The sequence below is a fragment of the Apodemus sylvaticus genome, chromosome 17 (genome assembly GCF_947179515.1).
Source record: "Apodemus sylvaticus chromosome 17, mApoSyl1.1, whole genome shotgun sequence".
In the NCBI taxonomy this organism is placed as follows: Eukaryota; Metazoa; Chordata; class Mammalia; order Rodentia; family Muridae; genus Apodemus; species Apodemus sylvaticus.
Window position 1 is genome coordinate 45,812,418 of NC_067488.1, and position 14,988 is coordinate 45,827,405.

Below are 14,988 nucleotides of genomic sequence, written 5' to 3' on the forward strand. Positions count from 1 at the left end.
GGTCTGGCACATGCAGGCGCTCTTACCCTGTGCCACACCGCGGCCAGTCCTCTGTCCGTACACCTCACAGTGTGTGTAGGGGAAGAAGGAAAGTGAAACATTCAAACAGGATACTTCTCAACAGGGCTCCTATTTCGGGGAATTGTCTAAGAAGCTGGGCTGCCACTGTACAGCATGCTTTGAGGTTCCGATGAACCAGTTTCATAATTCCGTTCCCGCCTCCAAGAGCCACTGCGCTCCAGCCATTGGCCCAGTTGGTGAATAAAATCTGCCCTTGCTTCTGCTCCTGTTCTGCCCAGACACTGGTCCCAGCCCAGACGCTGGACTGATTGGAAGGCTCTTGGAGAGGTGAGGTCTGAGCCTGGGGTCATCTTCTCTCTGAGAGACAGCAGGCAGGGGAGGGGAGGGCTGCTTCCGGGACAACTAAGGGACAAGGATACTAGGGGAACAAGAAGCCAGTCACTGCCCAGGGAAAAACAGAGCTGACAGGGGCTAACAGGGCTCAAAGCTCAGGCAGCTGGAGCTAGGCAGGGTCTCAGGTTCAGCTCCTTACAAATGCCAACCCACTGGGAGCCTCACTGGCTCCGATGTGCCATCGAGGGGCACTGCCTTCTTATCTACCCAGGTTCTCTTCTTTAATTGATTGTTTGTTTGTTTGTTTGTTTTGAGACAGGGTTTCTCTGTGTAGCCCTGGTTGTCCTGGAACTCACTCTGTAGACCAGACTGGCTTCGAATCCAGAAATTCGCCTGCTTCTGCCTCCCAAGTGCTGGGATTAAAGTTGTGTGCCACCACTGCCTGGCTTGGTTTGTTTTTGTATCTTGAGTATAATTATGAAAAGTCCAAAGATGACAGACCCTTAGCAAGGATTTCACTAGCTAGCTGATCCCCAGACAGAGACACTGTGGACTGTGCCTGCACTACCGAGATTGTCTGTCTTCTGTAGGGAGGACAGACGGAGCATCCTCCCCGCTGACCACCCTAGCCACTTGGACCTTGGAAGAGAGCAGGGCAATCCTTTCAGCCACTGCCACAGCAGAAACTGCCAAGGTATGTCCTGGATCTGCCAGCTGGCTCTTGGCAGAGGAAGGCCATTATGGGTCAAAGGTGGAGTAATCAGGCTGCACACTGAAAAACACTCAGAGGGCTGGGCTGGGGTGGCCTCTGTGGCAGAGTGCTTGAGAATGTGAGTGGCCTGCATCACTCCCAACAGTGTGTGCATGGCGGGGCAGGGTGGGGTGGGATGGCAATGGTGGCCCATGTGTAGTGGGGCACAAAGGCCTGTCAAGCATTCTCGAACGTCCTTCTCAGCCACACTTCTCATCTCTGCTTTCTTCTCCTGAGCTGTGACGCTGGGTGGCTCAGTGTCTACTTGTCCTCTGCCTCTCTCAGCTGCTTTGCAGCTTTAGCTGCTCCCTCCAGTCTCTGACTAGAGACTCACTCACCCCCTGCCTCACTCATGTGATACCACATCACGTGAAGGAGATGGAATGGCTAATGGCGCCTTCCGCTCAGCCTCCATCATGCACCAAAACAAGCAAGCACCCTGCAGCCTCTGGACCAGTGCAGGGGTCAGCGGAATAGCTGTTCACACCCCAGGGTTAGCATTGCCCTTGGTTCTCGAATCCCCATGTGCACTGGGGGAGTCAAAGGGTTCCAAGAACCTGGTGCAAGCTGTCACCCATTCGCTGCAAGGATAGCAATGCCATTCTCCCTGAAAGTCCTTCTGCTTCCTCTTTATAACCTGAAAATTGTCATCCCCAAGATGGCTCTCCCCCTCCCCCCAAGGCCATCGTGTTGCTAATATCCTTGCAAAAAGGCTCTGGAGACCTCGGACCTGATATCTGGTCTCTGACAGTGGCAAAGGTGACTGACACAGAGTTCCTGCACTCCTGGGATTTCCTGAGGATCCTTTTGGGTTTTGCATGTGCTATACAAAGCCACTGGCTGAGCCAGTCCCCAGCCCTCTTCCCTCCAGGAAGCCTAATCAAGGTTGCTGGCCACCCATCTGGCCACCCCTCCCCCACCCCTAGGGACTTTCCCCGCGGTCTCATGACAGAGCTCCATGGTTGAAAAGACTTTCCCATGAGCACCTAAGATGGCCTTTCATCTCCATGGCCCTGTCACATGGGAAAGGCAAAGATCCTAATTAGATACACCAAGAACAGAGAAAGATCCTGCAGCTGGCAAGATATCTCAGCAGGTGAATGTGTCTGTCACCAAACTGGAGGACGATCTGGCTTTGATCTCCAGGACCCACATGGTGGAAGGGGAGAACCAGTTCCTACCTTGTGCTGAGTGCTTCCTTGGGTGCGCTTGCTGCATAAAGGCTATATCTTAATTAAAAAGCAATAGTATGTGAACATTATGATTAGTATAAACCATGGCTTGGTATGATTTCAGTTCTGCGCAGTCTAAAATCCTTCCATACTTGAATTTTACAATGTTGTATGATATTGGCAGCAAATTTGCTTTCTCTATTCCTGTCAGAAGACAACCTGACTCATAAGGACATGGCTTTGGTGCAAACACGAATCCCGGGCCACCAGACAGGGGAAGAATATGAGGCTGATGTTGAGTTGCCAAGGTAACCCAGGGTGGACTTCTTGGGAAGAGCTGGTTGTATCGAAAGCAGCATGTGTTCTCTCAGGAATAACCACTTGTCCCAACCATTGTTCTATTGCTGTGAAGAGACACCATCACAACCAAGGCAACTCTTAAAAGGAAAGCCTTTAACTGGGGCTTGCTTATAGTTTTAGAGATTAGTTTATTATCATCATGGTGGGAGCCTGATGGCACCCGTGGCCCTGGAGTAGGAGCTGAGAGCTTCACATCCTGATCCACAAGCAGGCAGAGAGAGGGAGAGAGAGAGAGAGAGAGGCATGGAGAGAACTTTTGAAACCTCAAAGCCCACCCCCAGTGACACACTTCCTCTAACAAGGCCACACCCACTCCAACAAGGCCACACCCACTTCAGCAAGGCCACACCTACTCCAAAAGGCCACACCTCCTAATCTTTCTGATCCTTCCAAACAGTTCCACTCCCTAGATTAAGTATTCAAATATATGAGCCTGTTTCCCCAGCTGAGCGGCCTGCGGCAGCCCCACTTTCCAGGCCCTGCCTGCCTGTTTTCCCGGCCACATGGCCCTTTCCCCACGTGGTAGACTTCAACTTTAATTAGCAGGACGTGATATATGTGAAACAATTCAGTAGAAAGATGCCCTACTTTTCAATACATTTACGAGTTCAAGGCCAGTCACACATTAGTCCACGGCTGGACCCCAGTATCCTGCTGCAGCTCATGGGAGGGCAGCAAGGGAGATGGAATTTCATAGAACTGAAGTGTGGGCTCCTACTATGCTGGGGACAGGACTACCCAATGCAGAGGGTTCTGGACATAGCAGGTACAGTTTTCATTGCCTAAAGCCACACAGAAATGAAACATCATAGCCATGTAACATGTACTCTGTAATGTAGATCCACATCTGTGACCCATGTGACTCATATCAACCACCCCAGGAGGCCTGCCCTGTAGTCAGGCCCACGATGGCTATGCCTTCACGAACAAGGACTGACTTGCTTTTTCAAATCATCATTGTAGACACAGAGTCAATGGTCTACAAGATATTATATCATCTAGACTCTACAGTCTAAAGGACTGTATTCAAAAGACAGGCGCTGCGGGACAGTGGTGGCATATGCCTTTAACCCTGGCACTTAGGAAGCAGAAGCAGGCAGATCTCTGAGTTCAAGGCCAGCCTGATCTACTACATAGTGAGTTCTAAAACAGCCAGGACTACACAGAGAAACCCTGCTGGAAAAACCAAAACTCAAACCAAACCAAATAAAATAACAGCAAAGGTCAGGGCCTGCAGGCAGGCTTTCTATGTAATATGTAAAAGTCTGGGGCAGTTTATTCACAGAACTCCAGTACTGGAGAATCTTAATATCTGTGGGGGACCTGGTCATGGCACGGACTGTCCTTTAGTGGGGATTCTGACTCCAGCTGACACCCGGGGAGAAACAGGATACTCTGAGCAGCTTAGTCTCTGCTGCATCCTGACCTAGCCAGGTACCTCTGTGAGGTCCCTTTCCTCCTTGGGCACTGGGTTTCTCCTCTGTGCTGTTCCCAACTCTGGATTTCTGGGGCTCTATGTTGTCACCAGCCTTCTCTGCTCTCCTAAGAAGTCCCATGTGGGGTAAGTGGAACTGTGTCACCAGAGAGAAAAACTGATAAGGTCAAGCAGATTAAGGAACCCTGGCAATTCTCATAATTGAGAATGGAAGGCATTTGAGTCTGCCCCTGAACAGATTCCTGTCATAGAGCTTGTGACTGCGATACTCCACTAAGAGGCCATAACAACAGGTCACCTAGCACAGAGCCATTGTAATGACGTATCTAGATGGGCTGGGTCCCAGGGTTTAGCCAATAAGCTCCCCTTCCCGGACATTCCTTCCTGTAAAAGGTATTTAATCTCTGGTTCACCCTGAGTATGTTGTGTGCATCCATTTTTCCCACCATGAATAAACAGTTTGGACAAGCAAGGACTGTCTCTCTCATCAAGGACTACCATGGGGGGAAGCCTTCATTACAGAGCTTCTTCCTGCCACCCTTAATCCCTCGAGGTTCCCAGAGGCATTTGGGTGCTGAGGACTTTGGGAACCACAGCCTCAGTCCCAGCCTTTGCCCTTTATCACCCAGAGAAACACAGGCTGGGGCCCCCATCTTAGTCTTCATTCCATCTCCCCTGAGCAGTGTATCACGGGTCCTATGAGCCCAGCACCCCAATGGCAGTGAGGAAGGAAGGCAGTCTAGCACCTCTGTGTTTCACATCCCTGAGTGGAGTCCCTGCACCCCAGTGGCAAACTGCAGACCCACGGTCCCGTGAGTGACACTTAGCTTAGGAAGGGGCTTGGAGGAGCCAGCTTTGCCCTTCCCAGTACCACTCTCTGTGGAAGCCAAACTCCACTGGCTGGCAAATACTCCTTACCCCTCTATCCTGTAACATGCTAGTTAAAGGAAGAAAGGCCTTCCTTGAAGGGCCCATCGCCCTGGCTGAGGGAACAAATGAAGGGGGCCAAGGAGGATGTGCAGAAACTAGTTACTGTTTATTGCCGCCCTCTCAAAGTGTGAGTCAAAGATGTGAAGGCTCAGCCACTGTAGCCAAAATGGAGATGATCAGAGAGCATCTGGCCTCCTCTTCCTCCACTTCCTCCTTCTCTTCCTTCTCTTTCTCTTCCTCTTCTTCCTTCTTCTCCTCTTCCTCCTCTTCCTTTCTCTTCCTCCTTTTCCTCTTCCTTCTCCTTCCCCCCTCTCCCTCTTCTTCCTTCTCCTTCTCTTCCTCCTTCTTTTCCTCCTACTCCTCTTCTCCCTCTTCCTTTTCCTTCTCCTCCTTTACCTCTTATTCCTCATCTTCTTCCTTTTCCTTCTCCTCTTCCTCCTCCTCCTTTTCCTCCCTTTCTTCCCCCTCTTCCCTCTCTCCCTCCTCCTCCATTGCCTCCTCCTCTTCCTCCTCCTCCCCCCCCTCTTCCTCCTCCCCTCCTGTGCTCAATACCTGGCTTCCTCACCTCATCCTTCTTTCCCCAGGCCCCTTCCCTCCCTCTCTGTCCCCCGTGTCAGGACAGTGACATTCCTTCTCCCCTTCCTCAGGAGCAGTGCTCCAGTTCCTCTGAGGAGGGCTGGGAATGTCCCTCAGGACCATTCCGCCTGCTTCACGTCTCTGAGGAGGTTCGAGGTCACACCCAGTGTTCTGCCCAGTTGTTCCTCCTCTCTGACTACCTCAGTTGCTTTCTGCAAAGGTTGAGCTCAGGGGATTTTTAGGGAGATGTGGAAAGGGTTCAGAGTTAGGAGCAAAGCTCACCTGGAGGCCACAGGGGCTGGATGAGCAGTTGGGTCTTTCCCCTAGGACACTGAAGCCAAGTGTTTGTTTCCCTCACCGACAGGGACAAGGATGACAGTCTGGATGGGGGCTTCACTGATGAGGAAGAAGTGGAAGTTGAAGATGGTGCTCTGACAGATGAAGACCGGAGGTTTCTAAAACAGTTCCCGAGCTGGAAAAAGAATGAGAAGAAGCGCATTAGAATGCTCTATGCCATTGCAGACCACATTGACGAAAGCCACCAAAAAGCTACCAAGACCAAAGTGGTGACTACCTCTGTGTCAGTCATCTCTGGAGCCCTGAGCCTCGTGGGTTTGTTCTTGGCTCCGACAACTGCAGGGGGAAGCCTGGTACTCACTGCGGTTGGGAATGGTTTGGGGGCAGTTGCTGAGGTCACCAACATTGTGACCAATGTGAGGGGAAACTCTTACAAGAAAAGAGTCCTAGCTCAGGCCAACAGCATCATGCCTAGCAGCGACGAGAAGCTTGAGGAGGTCAAGGGAGAGAAGACGAGCTACATCACAGCCGCCGGGGAGCTTGTCTACAAATGTGGGAGCGCCTGGGATATCATCAGAAAGCACCTCCGAGCCCTCCGGCTAACCAGAACACAACCTCACGTCACCTCAGCTGCCAAGAAGCTCATGACTGCCGGCCAAGTATCAGCTCGAAGCGGCAGGCAGGTGCAAAGGGCCTTTGGGGGCACAGCCCTGGCAATGACCAAAAATGCTCTGAGGATAGGCCGTGTAGCTACTGCCTTCTCCCTTGGCCAGGACATATATACTCTCTGGGAGGACTGGGAGAATCTGAAGGCTGCAACCCCAACAGAGCTTGCAGAAGAGTTACGAACACGGGCTGAGGAGCGGGAGAGGGTGTTAGCAGAACGTACCCGTCGCTACGAAAAGCTGAAGGTGATGGCCGGGTATTGAAAGAGACCTGGAGGCCTAACGTGGGATCTGTAGAGTCATGCAGATGTTATGTTGTGAGGTCTGCAGAGATGTCTCTCACCACGTTTCCATAGCTGTGATAAAGACCATGCTCAGAAGGGTTTATTTGGTTTACAAATCCCGAGTCACAGTCCACTGAGAGAAGCCAAGGCAGTGAGAGCTTAGTCCTTACTCCATTTTGGGATTGGCCTTCATCTTAAAGAAAAAAACAAAGCCTGAGAAGGACCTGCTGCAGAACCCAAGCTGCGCCCAAGTACCAGGAAGGACCCCACGGCTTGTCCTTGGCCAGGGTTACTTCCCTAGCCACTTCCTAGCAACAGTTAATCAAAGATTAGTCCGATTGTTTCAGATGTACTTTCAGACCATTTGTGATTGTACACAGTCTTGCTTCAGACACCCACCTGTCAGCTTATAGTCATTCTATTAGATGCTTGCCAGACTGGACACCCCCTTACCCCCTCATTCGTTCCTATTTTCCTATAAAACCTTGTCCTGCAGAGGGTTGGGGGCTGCTCCGCCTTCCCTTCCCGTCCTGCTGTGTCAGGGTTGGGTTGGAAGAAAACCCAAGCCTGAGCCTGTAATAAAGAGACCCTAATGGGATTACATCAGAGACGGCTCCTTGGTGGTCTTTTGAGGTTCACAAGCCCTTCCTTGCACAACAGCGGGAGTGCAGGGCAGGATCGTGCATGCAGGAACTCAAGCAGAAACCAAGGAGGAATGCTGCTCCCTGGCCTGCGCCCACTCTGTGGCTGTCTCCGTTGCTTTCTTATGCTACCCAGGGCCACCTCCCAAGTATGGTACCACCCACGTCAATCATCAATCAAAATGCCCTATGGACTTGTCTACAGGTGTTCTGATGGGGGGGGGGCATATTTTCAATTGAGTTTCCCCTTCCCAGATGACTCTGGCTTGTGTCAAGTTGACCAAACAAAACAAACCAAACAAAACTAATCAGGACAAGGGCCAACTAGTACCCAGTGCTTGGTGCAGAGCAGGACTGTCCTCAGCTGCTTCTCCTTCTTCTGTGGCTTCTATGTTTGGATGCCAGCTTCCTGGTTGAATAAACCATGTCTCTTCGTTACAGGGGGGTCTCTGGACTTACTACCCTCTCAAGCCCTATTCGGAAGCTTTAAACCCTCCATATTTGGAGTAGAGCCTTTGGGGGAATAGTTGGGATTGAATAAGGTTGTAGGGGTATAGAGCCTTATAGCCCTGAGGCCCACAAAAGAGAAGGAAGAAACTGGAGAGGCTGCCCCTCGAGCCCACACAGAGGAAAACTGTGCAAGGCTCTCTGGGGTAATCAGACATCTGCAAGCAAGTCAGCCCTTGACAGGAGCTGAATGGGCCAGCACCTTTGAGAAAAGAGTGCTGGGCAAGGAGTAAGAATTGAAAAAGCACCTGTGGTGGTGGTGGTGGTGGTGGTGGTAGAGGCAGTGGGTGTGGTGGGTGGTAGTATGGTGGTGGTGGTAATGGGTGTGGTGGGTGGGTGTGGTAGTAGTGAGTACGGTGATATATTTTTTTTCCTGAGACAGAGTCTCACTCTGTATCCTAATCTGACTTCACGTATTATACAGTCCAGGCTGGCCTCAAACATATGATTCTTCTGCCTCAGGCTCCCAAGTGCTGAACTTATGGATTTGTGCCACTCTCCCTGGTGTAAGTATTGTTAATCCACTGTTAACCCACTACGAATATTCACGAGAAGTCCTTACTCTAAGAACTCTTCACAATATTCACTTTACCAGTAAATAAGCTAAGCTATTGAGGAAGAGGGCAATTGGACTCTCTAGGAGATAACTGATAACTCCTTTATGGTTCCCTGATTGCCTTGAGTCAGGAGTTCTTAGTCAGCAGTAGGGTGAACTTTCCACGCTGGCCCCACTTGCTTTCAGTGCTCCTTGACCGGCTTGAGGGAACGACACAGTGTTGACAGCTGCTTGCTGCTAAAGCGTGACTCCAGCTCGGGGACTCAGTCCTGGCCATCGTAGCTTTAGTGCTGGCCTTCACAACCCTCGGCGAAAGTAAACCACTCTGCTGCTAGGTATTTCCTGGTGGCCCTGCAGAGGGATGGCAAAGGCAACCGTGTCTTCATTGATGTTAGCGCACAGACCTTAATTTGCCTGAGGATATGCCCTGGGTTGGGATCCACACTGTTGTGGGTTATATGAGCTCTTTGGTTCACTCATGTTCTATCCGCTTCCCATGTCACATTAGACCCACTAAATGGCTTCTTTCCAGTGGCCTTTATTTCATCCCTTGTGACACAGGCTGAGCTGGTGACATGTGAGAGAAGAAAGCATGAGAAACAGTGGAGGGAGCCGTGGTAGTGCTGGTGACAGACACTAAGGTCACAGTAGCAGCAAATCAGCATCGGTAACGACAGTGGTGACAACGGTGACTGTCTTCCGGTATGACAGTGGTTGCAGGGATCACAGAAAGGCAATGGAGGAGCTGAGGGGCTCCAGCGAGCAGCCAGAGCAGAGTGGCCAGAAGCAGCTGCAACAGAACCATTTGGGTAACAGAAGGAAAGAGAAGGCAGAGAAAGAGAACTGAGCCCGTAATGAGCGGGAGAGGTGAAGCCACAGGCTCTGGTCACTGAGACAGTCCCAGAGGGGCATCCGATGGGACACCCCAAGTTCCTGGACCTGGACACTCACCATTAGACAGGGCATCAGGCATGCCCAAGAGCATGACCCTAGGGGGTACCTCCTGCTGCTGCATCCAGCCAAAGACAGCCAATGCTGACTGCTCAGAGCCCATGAATTGTAAAAGCTTCCTCCCCTACCCACAATTCCCGATCTGGCAGAACAAAAGGACTTGGGCTAACTGGCTGTTGGCAGCCTGGACCTGGGCCTGTGAGAAGAGAACTGTCTGTTGTATGAGCTCCGCATCTGTGACATTTTGTTAGCGCAGTCCACGATGAGCAAGGCGGGGAGCTTGTGTGTCTTGCCAAGTGTCTGTCTGTCTGTCTGTGCTGCCGTGACAGAATGCTGTTCGCTGGGTCATTTGTTAAGAACAATTACTCACCGCTGGTCTTGAGACAGGCAAGGCTCAACAGGCCCTGGATCTAAAGGGCTCCTTCTTAGCTCTCCAGGAGACCCCTTCTGCTCTGTCCTCATCGGGAAGAAGGGGCAAGCAAGTTCCCAGTGGCACCTGTCCTGGGACAGCTCTCTATTCCACTCCGAGCTACTTAAGGGACTCTCGGGAGGCCCCACTTCCTAATTCTGTCTCAGTGTGGATTAGGTAACTCCCAGCTAGGTCGTGGTACACTGGGTTCCCAGCACTTGAGAGACAGAGGCAAGCAGATCTCCATGAGTTTGAGGTCAGCCTGGGCTACATTATTGAATTCTAAGTCGGTCATAGTGAGCCCTCTCGCAAAAGAAATGCTAAGTAATGGTAGACCCAGGATGGCCAACGCTGGACACTTGACACCTGGCTGCCTGGGTAGTGGCAGCCTTGTGATGCCAAACCTGGCCTAGGGCTCTAATAAAACTAGAGGCTCTTCTCCTGCCTCCCCCTGCCTCCTCTTCTTCCTCCTCCTGCTCTTGCTCCTCCTCTTCTGCTTCTTTAAGACAGGGCCTCACTTACACTGTCTGGATGGCCTTGAACTCTAGGCAATTCTCCTGCCTCAGTCTCATGAGTGCTGGATTATCTCTTGCACCCCTGCTCCTGACTCTTCTTTTCTAAAAGCAAGACTCAGACATCATAATTACATCATGCTCACTTCTGGCTTTGTTTCTTCCCCTCAGAGACTTAGAAAAGAGAGAGAGGCCTGTGGGGTCTTCTTTGAAAAGAGACAAGGTGACTCAGCCTGGGCCTCTATCCTCGATTGAGAAGGCAAGACTCCGCGGATGGTGGCTGACAGATGAAGGAGTGGAGACCTTGAGTCTTTGAGATCAGTGAGGGAGGACCAGGGTGGGGGTGGAAGGCTGGCCCGGGCGATGTCTGGAGGCTCACACACGGGGAGGGGCCGGGGAGGTCCCTAGGGTCTCAGAAGGGAGAGTCCTGTCGGACCAACTCTTGAGCCTCCCTTCTTCCTTCTGACCCAGCCGTCACCTCACCGCCGCTCCCCTGAGATCGCCCATCACTCACTCGTACAGCCCCTGCTAAGCTTTAGACAGACACCGCTTCCTGTCAGCTTCCATAGTAATTAGCAATGATGAGCTGTGAGCGTCCCTCCCCCACCTCACCTCTCTCTGTCTCCCAGCTCACTGGGAACTGTTGGCTGGGAGCCATGCTTGCACACGAAGGTTGTCACTGGAACCTGTTAGGCCAGATTCCAGGGGAAGGAGAGAGGGGAAGACTGTGCTCATCTCCTCTGCCCCAAGTCCTGAGCTGACTGACTGCGCTGTCTCCTGTCTTAAAAACCCCTTTCTTTGTGTGTCTTCTTTGCTGTTTTGAAAGTCACACACGGGTGCTATAACACTTAAAAAAACAAAACAACAAAACCCCACACAGTCGGGAAAGGAAAGGCTGGAGAAGAAGTCTCACAGGAGGTTTGGAACTGTGGCCCACCCACACAAGACTTCCTGTGCTCTTTCTTCCCAGGCCGTCCAGGTGCTGGCTGTCCACTGCTGTCATTACACTCCCCTGGGAGCCTCCCTCCTAGCCACTGCAGAACTGAACCTCTCCTTATCTCTAATCTTTGATGATCCCTCATTTGCTTGCAGATCTGAACCTCCCTGCTCTCTGTAGTTCCCAGAAATGCCCATCCTCACCACAGCACAAAGAATCTCTTGGCACAGAAGTGCGTTGGGGTACCATGAGTATACCTAGGTCACAGGTGTCTGTCTCCACCTCATAGGCAGTACCCCCAGGCCACTCCTGCAGGCTCTGCAGTATGGAAGGGGGCTAGGTAAGAGCTCGGCGTACTCTGATTGGTCAGGATGAACCCAGAGGGAGGAGAAAGAGAAGAAAGGGGTTGGGTTCCAGAGGTTGGGGTTGCAACTTTTCTGACCCTCATTGTAGTGAAGTAAACACTGGCAGAAGCTTACTTCTTGACTACAGGGCTGCTTCCTAACAGTCAAGTCCCCCAACTGGGACACCTAAGAGAAAGACTTCTCGAAAGGGAGAGGAGAGGAATCCTCAGGGAGACTGTAATTCAACAGAAAAAATGTGGAGTTTGTGAGTGGGTGCGCACACACACAAACACACACACAAGTGCATATTTGATTGGCACTTAGGATGGAAGCAGGGCCTCGTGGATACTGATGACTGATGTATTTATCAAAAGATAAAGAGGGGGGAATGTTCTATGGAGGGGTGGGGGAAGGGCACGCCTCCTCAGGCCCATGCAGAGGCATCCCTTCCCTGAGAGACCAGCCATGCAATGGTATAGTATAGAATAGAGTTTATTCAGGGCATGGGAAGGGGAGTTAAGAGGGTTGTAGAGGCAGAGAGAGAGAGAGAGAGAGAGAGAGAGAGGGAGGGAGGGAGAGAGAGAGAGAAGGGGGTAGAGGGATAGAGGCTGGCCATGGTGGAGAGAGAGGGGAGCTGGGAATGGAGAGAGTGGGGGAAGGGAAGTAGAGAAAGCAAGAGAACAAGAGAGGAGCAAGAAGGGTCAAGCAGCCCCTTTTATAGTGGGTCAGGCCTACCTGGCTGTTGCCAGGTAACTGTGGGGCGGAGCTTAGACAGAATGCTGGCAGATACCACACCAGAGCTATGTATGCCCTGTATGATACAGTACCACAACCCTGGGAGCTAAGTAAAGTAGGGAGAGATAGCCCTACAGCCCTAGGGAGTGGGGCCTTTGTTAAATCCTGAGACCTACAGGTGGAGTGGAATTCTAGTGGAATTGTTCTGCCTAGGGTAAGCATCAGAATGAAAAAGCTGTTTTTCAGTGTATCTAGGGTAAACATCAGAATGAAGAGTTGTTTTAGAAGTACTTTGACCGTGAAAGAATCATAAAAACAGTGATTGTTTTCTGTTATCTATAGAGTTGTTTTCCTGAAGGAGCAGTACAGCCTGTGCGTGCGTGACTATGATCACAAGATGGAAAGTCTTGCATTATTGGACACTGCCAACAGTGCACAGTAAGGACTGAATTTACAGCGGTGTGGTGTTTTCCTTCACCAAACAATAGATCAGATGAGGGGCTTTGGTATGAGAAATGTGTTTTACCTAAAAAAACAACCTCTGTGTAACACTCAATAAAATGTTTCTGTGAGGCTGTTCGAGGTTCCGTTCATTGAGACGCCCCTCCCTGCTGCCTGAGAGCCTGGGTACACTTTGGGAGTGATCTCTTTCTTTGATCGACCCAGGTGACTCAGAACACCCACATAGGAGTTTGAAACAAACAAATAAGAAATAAACTAATGAAGCCAGGTAGTGGTTGCACATGTCTTTAATCCCAGCACTCGTGAGGCAGAGGCAGGCAGGTCTCTTAAGTTTGAGGTGATCTCAGAGTGAATTCCAGGACAGCCAGGGTAACACAGAGAAACCCTGTCTCAAAAAACCATTTAAAAAAAAAAAGGCAATAAACTAACAAATTGTAAGGACGAAGAATGATATCCCAGACTCAAATAGTATTCAGGGGTCTACTATTCACCCGGATGGAGAGGCCCAGGTGAGCTCACGGGCTCAATTTAAAGCAGATTAGAGGATAACAGGGAGGGAGTAGGTGACCTTTATCTTGATTGGTTGCTTCGGTCTGGAGTATGGGTGTCTTTGGGATTGGTTAGGGCTCTGGGGACAGACATTCCAGGACCGGTGCTGGAAACTGTTGCTGACTCACTGCTCTTGCCTCAGGCTAAGAGGCTGGGCAGCTTCTGATTGCCCATGGGCTGCCCATGGGTGGTGGTTTTTCCAGTAACTGACTTGCCCAAACTTGCCCAATTCTGGGAAACAGAAACTTAGGCCTATGCTCCCGAACTGCCAGTTTGAAGCCTGCCACGGACTCAGCCTGGCTCAGTCCTCTCAAAATGCAAGCACAAATAAATTGATAGAATCCTGCTCTGGGCAGCATTGAGTCCGCTTCAACTGTTCCTATCCAGTTCCCTCTCTGTGGGAACTGGTGGCTCTGTGCTATCATCTGAAGAGGTGAGCTCACAGCTTCCGGCTGCTGCTGTGTCTCCCTCCCCACAGTAGTGGACCCTGGAACCAGAACCATATACCCTTCCTTCTCTGAGTTGACTTGGCATTTATCACAGCATTAAGAAAGTTTTGCATTCTGCAAAAACATCCATTGGGTTTCTGGTAGGTGTTAACTGAATCTGTCATCTCTTTAGGCAACATTAGCACCTAGACCACTGGTTCTCCACTTTCCTAATGCTGCGACCCTTTAACACAGCTCCTAATGATGTGGTGGTGACCCCCAAATATAAAATTGCTTCATTGCTACTTCATAACTATGATTTTGCTGCTGTTAATGACTCATAATGTAAATATCTAACATCCAGGATATTTGATGAGACCCAGGAGTTGCGACCCTCAGGTTGAGGACCACTGGTCCAAACACTGTTGAAGCTGCACGTGTTTGTGGTCCTTTCAGTGATGTTTATGGTGTTAGGCCGTAACTTCTGCACTTTCTTGGGCACCAACAATTTTAAGATGACTTCTGCATGTGTTAAGTCTGTGTCAGTGCTTTTTTTCCCCCTCCCGTCTCTCTCTGTTCCTTTCTAGATTTATTTATTTTATGCATGAGTACACTGTAGCTGTCTTCAGACATACCAGAAGAGGACATCATCCAATTACAGATGGTTGTGAGGCATCATGTGGTTGCTGGGAATTGAACTCAAGACCTCTGGAAGAGCAGTCAGTGCTCTAACCACTGAGCCATCTCTCCAGCCCCTCCAGTGTCAGTGCCTTTCATAGCTCTGTGACAACTGAAAAGGAAAACTATGGGAGTGAGGAAAGTTCTGTTTGTGTTCAGGGTTTCAGAGGGTCTCAGTCCATGGGGCAGTGGGCAGTGTGACTGAATTCTAGACAGCAGTGTGTGGGAGAGGTTCCTGGCATCACAGGGGCCTGGCCATGACTTTCAAAAGCCACACTTCAGCCAGTTAGAATCCAAGCTTTCCAGCATGGTCGCCATGGGGACCAGGCATTCTGAGCATGAGCCTGCGGAGAGCACCCCAGATCTAAACATTTACCCACAGTGCAGGCTGTGACTAATGCTGAGGTCTAGAGGAGCTGAGAGAAGCCCAAGAAACTGAAAAGGAGAACAATACT

General features: G+C 50.7%; 1 protein-coding gene across 1 annotated transcript; it reads left to right on the forward strand.

Moving 5' to 3' along the window:
• The first annotated feature begins 304 nt into the window (after nucleotides 1-304).
• Nucleotides 305-7,430, forward strand: LOC127667680 (apolipoprotein L6-like). The gene is made up of 4 exons (XM_052160849.1): nucleotides 305-348; nucleotides 945-1,048; nucleotides 2,489-2,585; nucleotides 5,943-7,430. Exons 3-4 carry the CDS (start codon nucleotides 2,512-2,514, stop codon nucleotides 6,802-6,804), a joined length of 936 nt encoding a protein of 311 aa, XP_052016809.1. The 5' UTR covers nucleotides 305-348; nucleotides 945-1,048; nucleotides 2,489-2,511; the 3' UTR covers nucleotides 6,805-7,430.
• Nucleotides 7,431-14,988: the final 7,558 nt, after the last annotated feature.